Raw genomic sequence first — 15,103 nt, forward strand, 5'->3', positions numbered from 1 at the left:
CTAAGCAGCATTAGGAAAGTCCTCAAAAGGAATTGGAAAATTTCTCCAAGTCCCTAAACATTTCTTGGAAGATGGACTATGAAGCATGTGGCCAAACTTAGCAGCAAACCCTGAGGAGGCAGCCATGCATTTTGTGAAATGAGAGGCTTCTGTAAGAAGGGGTGTGATTAGGAGGATGGAGGTGTAGTTGGTAACCCCCTGAGTTGATGTATAAGGGTCACTTCTCCCTCACAGCCACCCCTCCTTACTAGGGATACAAAATGGGGTTTCTTACAAAAATGGGGATCCCCGGATATTCCTGCTGGGGTAGAGAAGTTAAAGGAATGTCTCCTCCTCCAGGGGAAATAAGTGTGACCCCAAAAAGATGTTTGTGCTGGGCAGTGCAAACAGAAGCCTCCCCCAGAAATCCCCAGATGGAATCAGGTTTAAAAAGGGAGGTCTGCTAACCTTCCTCTCTCAACCCACCAGTTCTGTCTCCCAACAATATAGTTCACTCAGATCTGACTACATCAAACAGATAGGGGTTTTTTTCAGGAAAAAAATAATCAAGAGAATATAAGAATGAAAGTTTCTGGGAATGGAGGGGTGTAGGTAATCCCTAAATCCCCCTTTCAGTCCTTGACTGGGCAGGGTACCTACAGAGATTCTTCTGTGTTCCCCAAATCCGAGCTTCTCTGACCCAAATCCCCAAATAGTACTCCTATAACTAGAATTGTTTCTAAACTAAAGGGAATATAGAAGGACAAGGCCCAAGGGAATTGTGGGTCCCTGGGGTCAGCTCCCCACAGAAGTCCAGACACCCCTGGCCAAACTGAAGAAACTGTTGTATATTTCCAGTGTGATCAGGAACCAATAGAGATCAAATAATATGACTAATCTTCAACGAAGGTCTCAGGAAACTCTCCAAATTTCACTCATGGGTCCCACAGCCCCCCCAAAACCACCTCCCTCCTGGCTATCAACTTCAAAGCAGAGTGTTCAGTTGGTTCTTCTCCCACAAGTCTTTTCATCTGCCCGACTGTCACTCTCCTCTCCTCTTTCTGTGTTCCATCTCTCACAGTTCCAAACTGCCTGGCTTGCCTAGCTTCTTACACTCCATAGGTTTCCCAGCTGATGTCTGTTGAAGTGTTCACCTGGAACATGGCCCCTCATTTAATGTGGGAAGCCATCAAAGCCCGCAACATTTTGCACAGCACGTCACCAGCACTGACATCCGCACAGCAGATGTCAGAAGGATGGATATTTCACTCAATTTCCCCTATGTGACTCTTTCCTCACTAGCATTCCTTTTTACTGAAACTATTGAAATCACTATCCTTACTCAACCCCAGGGAGACAAAGAAAAACAATACAGGTTAATAGCAAGGACAAGCACAGTCACAGACCACTCACTATACCTAAATAAATCCCTATAATATAGAAACTTTCCCTAGAATCATCCTGGCAATAAACCAGCAGCTACTGAGTTAATGCAAGTTTCTAAATTCCCCAGCAAGAATGTACCTGGCCTGGATTTGCTCCCAAAGTCCCACAGACCAAGGAAACAGTGATATACAAGGAAAACAGGGGAATGACAAATTAGTACAGAGTCACCCTTCCAGAACTCCATTCTCATTAACCCTATAGCAGAAAGAAGAGCAAACTTACCTTTGAAGAATAGTGAAAAATGAAAGACTATAATTGAAACAATATTTGGACCAAACTGATATTATTTTATCTTCTTTGATATAATCAACTACCATAACTATCTTCTTGATTAATGATAGGTCTGAATAGCATAAAGTAAAAATATGCTTGATCTAATTAGTTAAAATATAATTAACCATTATGCTTAGCTAGGAAATGATGTTCTTATACCTTATGGATGGCTGATAATAATAAAGCTCCAACTAAGCCATTCCGTAATGAATAATTTTTGACAAGTTTGCTTCTTTGTTTAATCACAGTAGGATAATTAGTAAATGCCAGTCATATGATACTTCAAAAGTTAATGTGTGATTTTTAATGTATGGGAATATCAAAACCTATATGAGATCATAAAGAAAAAAGGGTATAAAAATAAAAATCAGCAGATGGCATTAGAGAACAGCCTGTGCAATTTCATTTGCACTCTGGCTCATTTTCATTTCGTTTCACCACACCATCCCACCTCTAGAGATGCCCTGAGCAAAGAGCTGGCTTTTCACAGTTTAGGGATAAAAAGCCCTTCTTCGAAGTGAGGAAGTTCGAAGAGTGAGGAGAATAAAAAGGGAGACTGTGGTAGAGTACCATTGCAGTGCTGTGTATTTTTTTTTCTTATCCTCTTACCTTTTGTTTGGGGATATCTGGGCAAGACCATAGATTGGGATTGTCCTGGCACACTGTTATATGGATGAAGGAGTTTTCAATTTATTCTCCCTCTTCTAAAACAGTATGGAAAGAGCCCCAGACTAATAGCTTGGGGTAAGATTGGTTAAGCAAAAACCACTGTCTTTCCTTCTGATCACAAAACTATGATTCCACTAGCCTTTCTTCTTCCTTTTCTACCATCCCTCCCCAGTTCAACAGGATAATCTAAAATTCTAATGGAAACAAATGAATATCTGAACTCTAAAAAAGGGCAAGGACTTGTTCCTGATGTTCTTCCTTTTTTCTCTTCTAATCCCCTGTCCTTTGCATACTTGTGAATGTCTTCTATCAACAGACATTCATGTGCTGATCTCTCAAGTTGCTCCTCTTTCAAATGACAAAGGGATGCTGCACACTCTCCAAAATGATTCAGTCTGAAGGACTTGGACAACCTACAGTTCACTTGAGTCCATTCAGCTTGAAGCTTTCTATTCTGGATGCTATGTTACAGAATGAGTGAGTGGGGCCAGCTGAGAGTGAGGCTCTTTGTATTCACAGCATTGCTGCTGTGATAATTCGATTAAATCTACACTGCCCATCTTTAGATTTAATCACCAATGGTGAAAACACCTCCAATTTTGGGAGGTCCATAACCCACATGTCTTAGAATGAGTAACATATCAGAAATTACTGACTGCCCCCCTAGGCAGTCCTAAGAGAATCATCTGTTGTGATTGGACAAGCAAACTAGGAGGGAGGCACAGGAAGTGATGCATAAGTGACTCCTTTAAAAGGAGAGAGTTGAGTGAGTCAAGGGTCTTCTGGTTTTGTGAAGGGGACCTGAGAGAGCTCTGCTGATGACTGAGACTGTTCCACTTGGTGAGTATTAAGCTGAATCTTCCTGAACTTCTCTTAAGGAACAGCCTCCAGCCCTTGTCTCAAGTCTTGATCTTGTGTCATTTGAAATTGTTATAAGCCCTGGAACACTACAACTTCCGGGCTCTCTGCTACAACTTCCCCTAACACTTCCCACTTCCTTTGTGGGAGGTGTCAGAGAAAGTATAAAAAGAGAAAGTTTGGTGCCTTTTCTCTCTCTCTACCCAGGAGGGTCTGCCTTGAGCCAGGAGGCTTTCAGACCCTGGAGCTCTCTTGACCCTGGAAGCTCTGCTCTCTCTATGCTGGAAGCTCTGCACTCTACCCTGAGTACTCTCTACCCTGAGACCCTGATCTCTTAGCTCCTTTTCCCCCTTCTTCCTAATCTCCTAGTTTTCCCTAGACCTTCCCTTTCCAAATCTAAATAAAACCTAACTATTCTAAACCCTAAAGTTGCTCTCTGATCATTTATTTGAGTCCCTGAAGGGCTCTGGTCAATTTTCCCCTGCAGGGGCTGGGAACACTACCTTCCTTTCCCTTCCTCTCTCCTTTTCCCCATTCCTCCAATCCTCCTACCTTCATCCCTTCACTTCCCCCTCACGGTTCACCTCTACACCCTCACAACCTTTACCAATTAAGGACTAGTTAAATCTGCCTAGTTTGAGCCAGGGGCTGGAGCAAATTACTCAGTGTGTTAGATCACTTATTCTATCTTATTCTCTCTCTAATTTTCTTACTTTCTCTCTCTCTTCTTAATTTTGTAAATAAATTTCCATAAAGGTCACTTTGACTTGAGATTATTCCTTAATTGGGGAAATTTCCCCTGGCAACCACCTTTTAATATATTCAAACCAAAACCCCTTTTCCCCCCTTACACTGCTATTTATTGACTATTTTGGCTTGCCTGGCTCTCAAGGATACCTCTTACATAATGCTTTTTGGGGTCTCTGGTCTAGATGCTGATGGTAGTAAGACCATTCACAAGGTGAAGGTGCTCAAGTGTTCATTCACTCTTCCAGATAAAAATTTGCAGGATCTATGTTTGAAGAGACAAAGATGACTCTAATTCAGCTTGGGGTCAGAGTGTGAAAATTCGGCTTTATTCCTGCTTTTTCTCTTGATGATAAAATTATATCAGTTGGAGATACAGGAAGCTTAGCTTTATGGAAAAAAGAAAATAACTTTGCTCCATGAACAACATCTAACAGAGGTCACATCAATATTGGAGAGTACTATATGATCCTCAGTTCTCCAGGATCCAAGATAACCTATAAATATGTTAGAAAAGGGAAGAAAATATCCCAAGACTAGACTTCTTGGGAGTAGATTTCTTTCCGCATTCTTACTTTGCTTTGCCAGCTAAGTATAAGTGCATACTTGCACTTACTGGAGGCAGCCTCTATTTTTGTCTGTAGTGGGGTACTTGTGCTTAGTGATTGGAGGGTTTTCAGAAACTTATCCAGGTATTTCCTGAAAACTCCTTGAGGGCAAGAAAATGTCTTGTTCTCTTGTATTTATATTCCCAGTTCTTGGCACGTAGTAAGCACTGAATTAATTCTTTACTAGCTTTCCCTACACTTTGGTGATAATTACCAAGACATAATTAAAGTGCTAATTTCTAAATCTATTTAATGAAGTAGAACATGAATTTTGTGGTATGTTGAATAATAGAGGTGATAATGGGCATCCTTGTTCCACTCCTGATCTTATTGGGAAGGCTTCTAATTTATCCCCATTGCATATGATGCTTGTTGATGGTTTTAGGTATATACTGTTTGTTAGACTGTTGACATGGTCAATTATGTGGATGGTTTGCCTAATGTTGAACCATCCTTGCATTCCTGGTATAAATCCCACCTGATCATGGTGGATGATCTTCTTAATTACTTGCTGGAGTCTCTTTGCTAGTATTCTATTTAAGATTTTTGCATCTATATTCATTAGGGAGATTGGTCTATAGTTTTCTTTCTCTGTTTTTGATCTCCCTGGCTTTGGAATCAGTACCATATTTGTGTCATAAAAGGAATTTGGTAGGACTCCTTCTTTGCTTATCATATCAAATAATTTGTATAGTATTGGGATTAGTTGCTCTTTGAATGTCTGATAGAATTCACTTGTGAATCCATCAGGCCCTGGCGATTTTTTCTTAGGGAGTTCTTTGATGGCTTGTTCAATTTCTTTTTCTGATATGGGATTGTTTAAGTATTCTATTTCTTCTGCTGTTAATCTAAGCAATTTACATTTTTGTAAATATTCATCCATATCTCCTAAATTGTTATATTTATTGCCATATAATTGGGCAAAATAGTTCTTAATGATTGCCTTAATTTCCCCTTCATTAGAGGTTAGGTCTCCCTTTTCATCTTTGATACTGTCAATTTGGTTTTCTTCTTTCCTTTTTTTTATTAGATTGACCAGTACTTTGTCTATTTTATCTGTTTTTTTCAAAATACCAGCTTCTAATCTTATTTATTAATTCAATAGTTCTTTTACTTTTGATTTTATTCATTTCCCCCTTAATTTTTAGTATTTCTAATTTAGTTTTCATCTGGGGATTTCTAATTTGCTCACTTTCTAGTTTTTTGAGTTGCATGCCCAATTCATTAATCTCTGCCCTCCTTAATTTGTTAATATATGCACTCAAGGATATAAATTTCCCCCTGAGTACTGCCTTGGCTGCATCCCACAGAGTTTGGTAGGATGTCTCATCATTGTCATTCTCTTCAATGTAATTGTTGATTGTTTCTATGATTTCTTCTTTGACTAATTGGTTTTGGAGAATCATATTATTTAATTTCCAATTAGTTTTTGATTTGCCTATCCAGGTGCTGTTACTAATTATTATTTTTATCGCATTATGATCTGAGAAGGTTACATTTATTATTTCTGTTCTTTTGCAATTGTTTGCAATGTTTCTATGCCCTATTACATGGTCCATCTTTGTGAATGTACCATGTGAAGCTGAAAAGAAGGTGTATTCCTTTTTATCCCTTATTTTTTTTCTCCACATATCAATTAAATCTAATTTTTCTAGGACTTCATTCACCTCTCTTACCTCTTTCTTATTTATTTTTTGGTTTGATTTATCTAGATCTGAAAGAGGAATATTTAGATCTCCCACTATTATGGTTTTACTATCTATTTCCTTCTTGAGCTCTGCCAGTTTCTCCTTTATGAATTTGGATGCTATACCATTTGGTGCATACATATTGAGCAGTGTTATTTCCTCATTGTTTATACTGCCTTTAATCAGGATGTAATGACCTTCCCTGTCTTTTTAAATCATATCTATTTTTACTTTGGCTTTGTCAGAAATCAAATTTTAAAAATTATGAGTTTTCTTTCTTTTCCCTCTGATTCTTATTTACCGTTTCATGTTTCTCTTGATTTTTGTGGTTGGATATCAAACTTTCCATTTAGTCCTTGTCTTTTCTGTGCAAATACTTGGAAATCTTCAATTTTGTTGAATGCCCATACTTTCCCCTGGAAGTATATAGTCAGTTTTGATGGGTAGTTGATCCATGGTTGAAGGCCCAGCTCTCTTGCCTTTCTGAAAATCATATTCCAAGCCTTGCAGTCTTTTAGCGTGGAGGCTACCAGATCCTGTGTGATCCTGATTGGTGCTCCTTGATATTTGAATTGCCTTTTCTGGCTACTTGTAAGATTTTTTCTTTAACTTGGAATCTCTTGAATTTGGTTATTATATTCCTGGGAGTTGTCCTTTCTGGGTCTAGTGTAGAGGGTGATCTATGGATCCTTTCAATGTCTATATTGCCCTCTTGTTGTAGAACTTCAGGGCAATTTTGCTGAATAATTTCTTTTAGTATGGAGTCCAAGTTTCTATTGATTTCTGCTTTTTCAGGAAGACCAATGATTTTCAAATTGTCTCTTCTAGACCAGTTTTCTTAGTCTGTCACTTTCTCATTGAGATATTTCATGTTTCCTTCTATTTTATCAGTCTTTTGACTTTGTTTTATTTGTTCTTGCTGTCTTCTGAGATCATTAGCTTCTAATTGCTCAATTCTAGCCTTTAGTACTGGTTTTCAGCTATGAACTTTTGGTTTTCCTATTCAATCTGGTCATTTCTGGTGTTCAGTTTGCTTATCAGTTTATTTGATTTCTGAGCCTCACTTTCCAATTGCAAAATTCTGCCTTTTATACTGTTATTTTCTTGCCAGATCTCTTCCATCTTTCTCATCATCTCAGATTTGAACTCTTCAATAGCTTGTGACCAGTTTTCATTATTTTGGGAAGGTTTAGATATGATTACTTGTTTGTTCTCCTCTATTGTCTGGATTTTCTCCATGTAAAATTTGTCCAGTTTTACAGAGTTCTTCTTGATAATCTTTCTCTTCTGGGGTTCGTGATTTTTGCTTGCCATTGTTGTTAGCCCCGCCCCTTCTCAGTTTTATCCTCACACTCAGGGTCTGTCTGTGCTCTCTAGGCTCCCAAGGTCTCAGGTCTCATTGTTCTCAGGGTCAAGGCTCCTGGTTGTCCCTGGTCTGCCCCTCTGCCTGAGGCTCCCTTAGCAGTTTCAGGGAGCTGCTTCCACAGCCGTGCTCCCGTCTGCACAGGGTCCCACTCTAGGTCCAAGCCTGCACTTGAGATCCTTGTCCATGCCTAGGGCACTGCCTTCACCCGCGCAAGTGCTCAGGAAAGTCCATGAGGGTTCTTTAGCCTCTTGGGGCCCCAAGTCTTGCTGCTCTTAGGAACAAGCCCTGGAGCTGCCAGTGACTTAATGGGTGCCCCAAACCTGCTTTCACTCTTGTGTGCTGGTCTCTGAGTTGTACATGGTGTGGGGGGGTTGGGGAGGGGTTTCTTCCTCTTGTGTTTTAGTGAGACCTGTTTCACCCCTTTATAGTGTGGAAATGCCCTGATTCCATGTACCTTCAATGCTATGCCCTGTTGTAGGGTCCCTTTCATTCATCTGGATTTGTTTTTATATCCCCTTGAGGAGTACTGTATACTTTGGTTAGGAGAGATCAAGCAGCTGCTCCTTACTCTGCCACCATCTTAACCAGAAGTCCCCATTTCTTTTTTTGCTTGAATATTTTGTTTTATTTTTGGCATCTCGGTTAATAAATTTCCACCACATATATAAATATTTATGTGGCGGTTAACTAAATGTCTCAGTGGATTGAGAGCCAGGCCTAAAGATGAGAGGTTCTAGGTTTAAATCTGGCCTCAGATACTGCCTAGCTGTGTGACCCTGGGCAAGTTACTTAACCACCATTGCCTAGCCCTTACTGCTCTTCTGCCTTGGAACCAATACATAGTTTTGATTCTAAGACAGAAGGAAGGGGCTTATAAAAATAAATAAGTAAATAAAATATGTATGTATAGGAATTTATATACACATACTCACATTTTTTATATGTATCTCAACCACCCCATTTTTTCTTGAGCAAGTTTACCAGCTAACTCAAAGACAGAAGACATGCAAAATTAATGGTTACCTTAGAATGTCTCTCTCTGGCTAGACCAGTGGTTCCCAAACTTTTTTGGCCTACCGCCCCCTTTCTAGAAAAAATATTACTTAGAGCCCCTGGAAATTAGATTTTTCTAAAAATTTTAATAGCAATTAATAGGAAAGATAAATGTACCTGTGACCATCACCACACCCCTGGATCACTGCAGCAACCACCAGGGGGTGGTGGCACCCACTTTAGGAATCACTGGGCTAGATTATGAAGAACTGGTCTCTGACTTAGGTTTTATCCCTTCATTTTCAATGACTGCCCAATGTCCAGATGGCTAATTATCTGTTGCTATTTCTCAGAACATGACTCGGTCATCATTACTTTTGGATTCAGTATATTTGCTCTCTAGACAAGGTGCTGAATGTGATCCCATGAAGAAAACTAATGTTTTTGTCCTTTTCCAGTTCCCAGTCTGTGCCTGTGACACCATTGTACAGGTGAGAGGTTAAAGATGTGACCAGGTTAGCTCAGTAGCTAAGGCTATCTGGGAGAGCCCCAGTAAAGAGCACAGAACTGCTGACCTCGGATAAGAACAAAAGGACATGCCCTTAAAGGGGTCTTTACGGCCATTTTTGCTAAAAATTGAGGGATGGTAAATGGTGACTAGAAAAAGTACATTAGAACATCCTTTGGGAGAGATTTTCTGAATTGAAACCCTAAAAAATCAAATCAAAAGTATATACTATAAGAATTTACTCATGGTAACATCTACTTGGATTTTTCCTTTTATGGTTGTTTTAAAAATTAATTCTGAAGCCAGGCTGACCAAGTTGGTTCTCTTCTTCTTAGTTATTTCTGTTCTTGCTATTTTACATCAAAACTCTCTGGGTTATTTCCAACTGGTTAGGTTTAAAGAAGACCTTCCCTTGCCTCTGGCTTGCATATCTTCTAAACAAGATTTAGACAAAAGAGTAATGCAAAAAAAGAAGAAAGTAAATTCAAATCCACTTACAATTTGATAATAAGGAAATGACTTTATCCATCAATTTCAGATGATTGGCAAGCAGACAATATATGAAAATGAGCTACTGGTATCTAGGGATATGAGAAACTGGACCCATGGGTCAATTTAGGGATAGCATCTTCAGGTATGATCTTTTTTAACTTATCCACTTTTGGTTTTTGGGGGGACAGGGTTTGGTCTTGGCAAATACAAAGGTGCTATTACTGACCCTAAAATAAATAATTTTGGGAGCATATATCTGCCTAAAACTTTTTGTATAGGGAAAACAAAGGAATCCCTCTAAAAGAATTCCATTTTCAAAACATTTATATATAATTTTTAATGTGGCATTCTCTAGAAGGGAAAAGACTCTCTTCTTCCATCTAGGCTTTATGTCAGCTGTGGTTACTGACTAAGAGGCAACATACTAAGATAACCTACTTGCAAGAAGAACTTCTGTTTCACAAAACATTTTGGTGTTTATGCCTTAAGCTTTCTAGCCTTTAGTACCTTGCTCAGAACATTTTGTACTGTACATATTGTACATATTGTACAGAACTATCTCTCTTGGCTCTTTATTATATCTAGTATTTAGGTAACTATTAAAGTTTGCAAAGTACTCTACATGTTATCTAATCCTCACAACCCTGTGACACAGACACTTTTTCCTATTTTACAGATTGAGAAGCTGAGGCTGAGAAGTTAAATGATTTGTCCAAGGTCTTATAGCTAGCAAGTTACTGAGGCAGGATTTGACCGTGGGTCTTCTTGATTCCCAAGTCCAGCACTCTATCCAATATAAGATTTGACTTTTTATCAAGGTCTGACTCGTTTACAGAAGAGCAGTATAGGTCCTACTCTGCAACTACTGACTACCTACTGAAAAAGCTACTTTGAGAACCAATTCATGTGGAGGTTTAGATCCTACATAAAACAGACCCAGATTTGGTTCTTCTTTTGCACCATTGTTGGGCAACCCGAATACCAATCCTCTGTATACAATACAATGGCCCATCCTAGTGAAGGGGTAAGTGCCTGCTTGAAGGCTTCAGACCTGAAAATGTGGGAAAAGCATCTGCCTTGATCCTTGAGTATTTTCTCTAGATGCCCCTATGGAGGTGATCACTACTAGACAAAGATGATACCCGTGCAAAAACCTTCAGCACTATGATTTCCTTCTTACTATAAGCATTTCATCATCCATACCTTCACTTTTGTGGACTCACCTTCTAAGAAGGCACTCATGGGACCAATAAGATATTTCCCTTGCACATGGCCTTTAATCTAAGAAATAAGTTTAACTACTTATTAGACACCTAACCTCACCCCTCATCACTTGAAGTAGAGCACATTGACAACCCACAAATTGCAGCTAAATAAAATTACCCAGATTAGCAAAAGAACCTTCTTACTCTTCACCCCATCAGTGGATATTTTATGTGGATGTGTATGTAGCTATATAGATACCTGAGAGGTAGAGATATTATATATAATCACATTACTTAAACCAATAGTTTATATTAGAGTTCTTATCTTTATTATAGTATAAAGCCCATAAGCAAATTTCTAAACATAGAATCTTTTTTCAGCCTAGACCAGTCTTAGCAAACAGTAGGTACTTAAATGTTCTGATTTTTCTCTTTAGTGAAATTTAGCTTTTGTAGGACCTAAATTATTTCTATGACATTTCAAACTGCATAAGCAACCTCCTCAAACATCTCCTTGATACCTTGATTAGTAATAAACCAAAAAAAGCTGGCTTAAAGTGATTTAGCCATGTCTTTCTCTCTATGTATATCTCCACTGCAGTGCCTCTGTCTGCCAGCACTTAGGTGCAAATTCCTGTACAGGAACCTACCCTGTGGGAAGTAGTAAGTGTCTCAAGCTATATCCTTACTCCCATTGCTTCAGACAGAGTATTTTAGAGAGATTGAATTATGTGTCTAGACCCAGTCCTAGTTTTAAATAGTCCAAACATCTTTTATCAAATCTCTGTAAAAGGGAATCCTTAATTCCTTGCTCTAACTTAACTGGGAAAAGAGCTGGCTGGCTCAGTGGACAGAAAATCAGGCCCAAAGATAAGAGGTTCTGTTACCATGGAGACCAGCCTACAGTTAAAGGAAATAGAAACTGCTCTCAGAGAGGAAGTGATATAAGAATGACAGTTGGAGAGTGAGAAATAAAGGCAAGTACCAACTGTGAGAAGGAGCCTTTTGCTCTAGAGTTTCTAAAGGGCAAGATGCTGTTGACAGTTGCTGATGACAGTTGGCTTCTGAAGAATCTGATTGAAGGAGAGTGTGTGAGTTGGTAGTATAAAGGGGAAGTTAGGGTTTGGTTAACTGAATATTAAAAAAAGTTTTGGGCGCCAAGGAATTGATTCAATTCCTAATAAAAAAAAAAACCTCAAGTCAAAATGACTTTTATGGTAGTTTATTTACAAATGAGAAGAGAGAGTGAAAGTAAGAAAATCAGAGAGAGGATAGTATAAATAACTAACCTAAGACACTAAGTAATGTGCTGTGGCCTCTGGCTCAACCCAGGCAGGGCTAATTAGTCCTTAGCCAGAGAAAGCTCAGCTTTGGGCCTAGGGCTGAGGGCTGAGGATGAATGAAGCAAAAGCTTCAGTCATGAAGCCTCTCTTAAAAGGAGAGTTCCTTCAGAGAAATCCAGGAAGAGTCTTTACACTCACCACATGATAGTACAAAGAAAGAGATTTAAAAACAGTCTCACCAAGGTCTCAGGGCTCAGGTCCAGCAAGCAGCATCTCCAACTCGCTCTAGCTCTTAAGGAACAAAACAAGAACTACACTACAGAAAGTTGTCACTCCCTTTTAAAGTGCTGCTTTTGCATCACTTCCTGTGCCTTCCTCTTAGTTTACCTGTCTAATCACAACAAAAGCTTTGCTTAGGACTGCCCAGGGGGCAGTTAGTCAATTCTGATTCTTCACCTACTCTTGCACACATGGGTTACAGACCTCCCCACTTGAGAATTAAGTGGTGGTATTTACACTTTTGGTGATCAAATCTAAAAATGGGCAGGGTAGGTTTAATCTCATTATCATAGTAGCCATCCATTGTTTAGTGAGTTTGTGTGTGTGTGTGTGTGTGTGTGTGTGTATATATATATATATATATATATATATATATATATATATATATAGAGAGAGAGAGAGAGAGAGAGAGAGAGAGAGAGTGTAGGCTTGGCCTGGTTAACTACTCTGAGGAGTTATTAGTGAGACTCTCTCAAACGACAGTTTTTAGGTAGTTTATAGGTTGATATAAGATTAGGTAGATTTTAGGTAGTACTCAGGTAGATAGTTAAATATCTCTCTCTGTCTTCCCTATCTTTCTGTCTTTACTATTTTTTCTCAACTAAAACAAAAATTGTTAAACTGCTCTCCTATCTTTGTCAAGCTCCTAATTTTTACCCCTACACCTGTCAAAGACTGACAGAGCCAAAATCAAAGATTTCTATTTGGTACCCTAGTACATAGTTCCTATTATATACATTCTCAGTGCTTAAAAACAAACAAACAAACAAAAAACCTTACTTTCTATCACAGAATCAATACTGTGTATTGGTTCCAAGGCAGAAGAGTGGTAAGGGTTAAGCAATAGAAGTTAAATTATTTGCCCAGGGCCATATAACTAGGAAGTATATGAGGGCAGATTTGAACCCAGGACCTCCCATCTCCAAGTCTGGCTCTCAATCCATTGAGCCACCTAGCTGCCCCTTTCTCAGGGCTTTCTAACATTTACCAGATGTCAAGCTATGCAAATGAAAGTGGAATTTAGTTATGATCAACAGAAATATGTACAACTGCCTATGATACACTAAGCTTCCTGTGTGCCCCATTCTTTGAAACTTTAATGGCGGCAGTTTTTTTAAGCTTCTTGGTATTAACTAAATAGAATTTCTAGACTCCTTAGACCAAACACTATGTTGCCACTTTTCTTGTTCTATTTCCTATCTACTCTTAGGAAAAAGGAAGAGCTCTGAGACTGATCTTTGGAATAATACTTCAATTGTTTCTAGCAAGAGACCTAGATTTTTCCTTCAAGTCATCGAGAGCTCCTCTCAATCAGTGAAGAGCAACTTCATTGTTCTTTTGATTTTTCTACTCTGAAAACCTAGTCTTCAATTTGTATCCTAGATTATATTTGCATGGTTAGGATTTAGCATGGTGCTTTGCTCCTAGCAAAGATGTGAAAAAATGTTTTCCTGCTCAGTTTCAGATAAATCTAGCCAGTTTCTACCTAGCTCCCTTGTCCATATGTTTTGTTTTTTATTTTGTTTAAAACTCTTACTGTCTGTCTTAGAATCAATACTAAGTATTGGTTCCAAGGCAGAAGAACAGTAAGGACTAGGAAATGGGGGTTAAATGATTTGCCTAGGGATACACAGATAAGAATTGTCTGGGGACAGATTTGAACCCAAGACCTTCTGTCTACAAGCCTAATTCTCAATCAACTAAGCCACCTACCTTCCCTGCCCATGTGTTATTTTTTTTAAAGACAAGACTATTGATTAAAGTAGTTTAGAGAACATGACCTATAGTGGTAATTCAGAGATTTTATACGTTCCTCTGCCCATTCCTAGCCACAATCTGAAGACAAGTCCCTTTGAAGGTAGTTCACCTCAAATGAATGGAGGAATGTTTTTCAAGTGAATGCCATCCATTTATAAGTATCTTTAATTGGTGCCTGCACTAGTTCTAAATAATTTCTTCAATAGGATCAGTCCCAAACATAAAAGCACTCTGGTTTATCACATCTAGAATATGAATTGTGGCAATCTTGCTGGTATCCTTCATAGCAAAGAGGATACTGAAATAAGATTCCAGCAATCAAAATTATCCTTTTTTATGGTTAAGTTCTGATCTCTAAGTTGGTTTAATTTGGGACCTTTGGTTTAATAAACTTTGATTTGGGGGGAAGTTGGCCTCTAAAGTACTTGAGACACTTGCCTTACCCTACCTCAAGCCATTACTTTGAGTTTTGTAATAGGGCAACAAATACACTCCTATAATGAACAACTCTTTGACTTTTGCCAAGAACAGTCGCACTTTAGGGACAATTTGGGCTTATCTATTCACTACTAAACTTTCTTATAAAAATGTAAATGCAAAATCTCTTTAAAACTTAACCAGAAGCCACTTCCCAGCTGTGTGACCCTGAGCAAGTCACTCGACCCCCATTGCCCATCCTTACCAATCTTCCACCTATGAGACAATACACCGAAGTACAAGGGTTTAAAAAAAAAAACCTTAACCAGACAACATTCTGAACTTCTTCACTCTCTCCTGTCCGTTCTTATATGGGACCCACCCGTTTTTAGCATGGAGAAAGCAGCTGCTTCTTCTTTATGGGTCTGTATGGTATCTTCAGGGGAAGAGTTTCTTGTTCTAAAATGGGCTTCAAATAAGTAGCACATGTCTGAGAGGAAAGGTTGCTCACAAAACAGGAGCCCTTTTGCAATA

At 38.8% G+C, this 15,103-nt stretch overlaps 1 protein-coding gene across 1 annotated transcript; it reads left to right on the forward strand.

Moving 5' to 3' along the window:
- The first annotated feature begins 1,140 nt into the window (after window positions 1-1,140).
- Window positions 1,141-14,459, forward strand: ZP4 (zona pellucida glycoprotein 4). Its single transcript, XM_044674984.1, is given in 14 exon segments — window positions 1,141-1,226; window positions 2,225-2,451; window positions 2,732-2,844; window positions 4,118-4,241; window positions 8,913-9,118; window positions 9,674-9,750; window positions 9,752-9,769; window positions 10,012-10,053; window positions 10,446-10,597; window positions 10,600-10,651; window positions 10,729-10,875; window positions 11,416-11,495; window positions 13,605-13,715; window positions 14,359-14,459. Coding segments are annotated over 14 exon segments (1,536 nt in total).
- The last annotated feature ends 644 nt before the right edge of the window (window positions 14,460-15,103 follow it).

The sequence above is a fragment of the Gracilinanus agilis genome, chromosome 4, assembly GCF_016433145.1.
Source record: "Gracilinanus agilis isolate LMUSP501 chromosome 4, AgileGrace, whole genome shotgun sequence".
In the NCBI taxonomy this organism is placed as follows: domain Eukaryota; kingdom Metazoa; phylum Chordata; class Mammalia; order Didelphimorphia; family Didelphidae; genus Gracilinanus; species Gracilinanus agilis.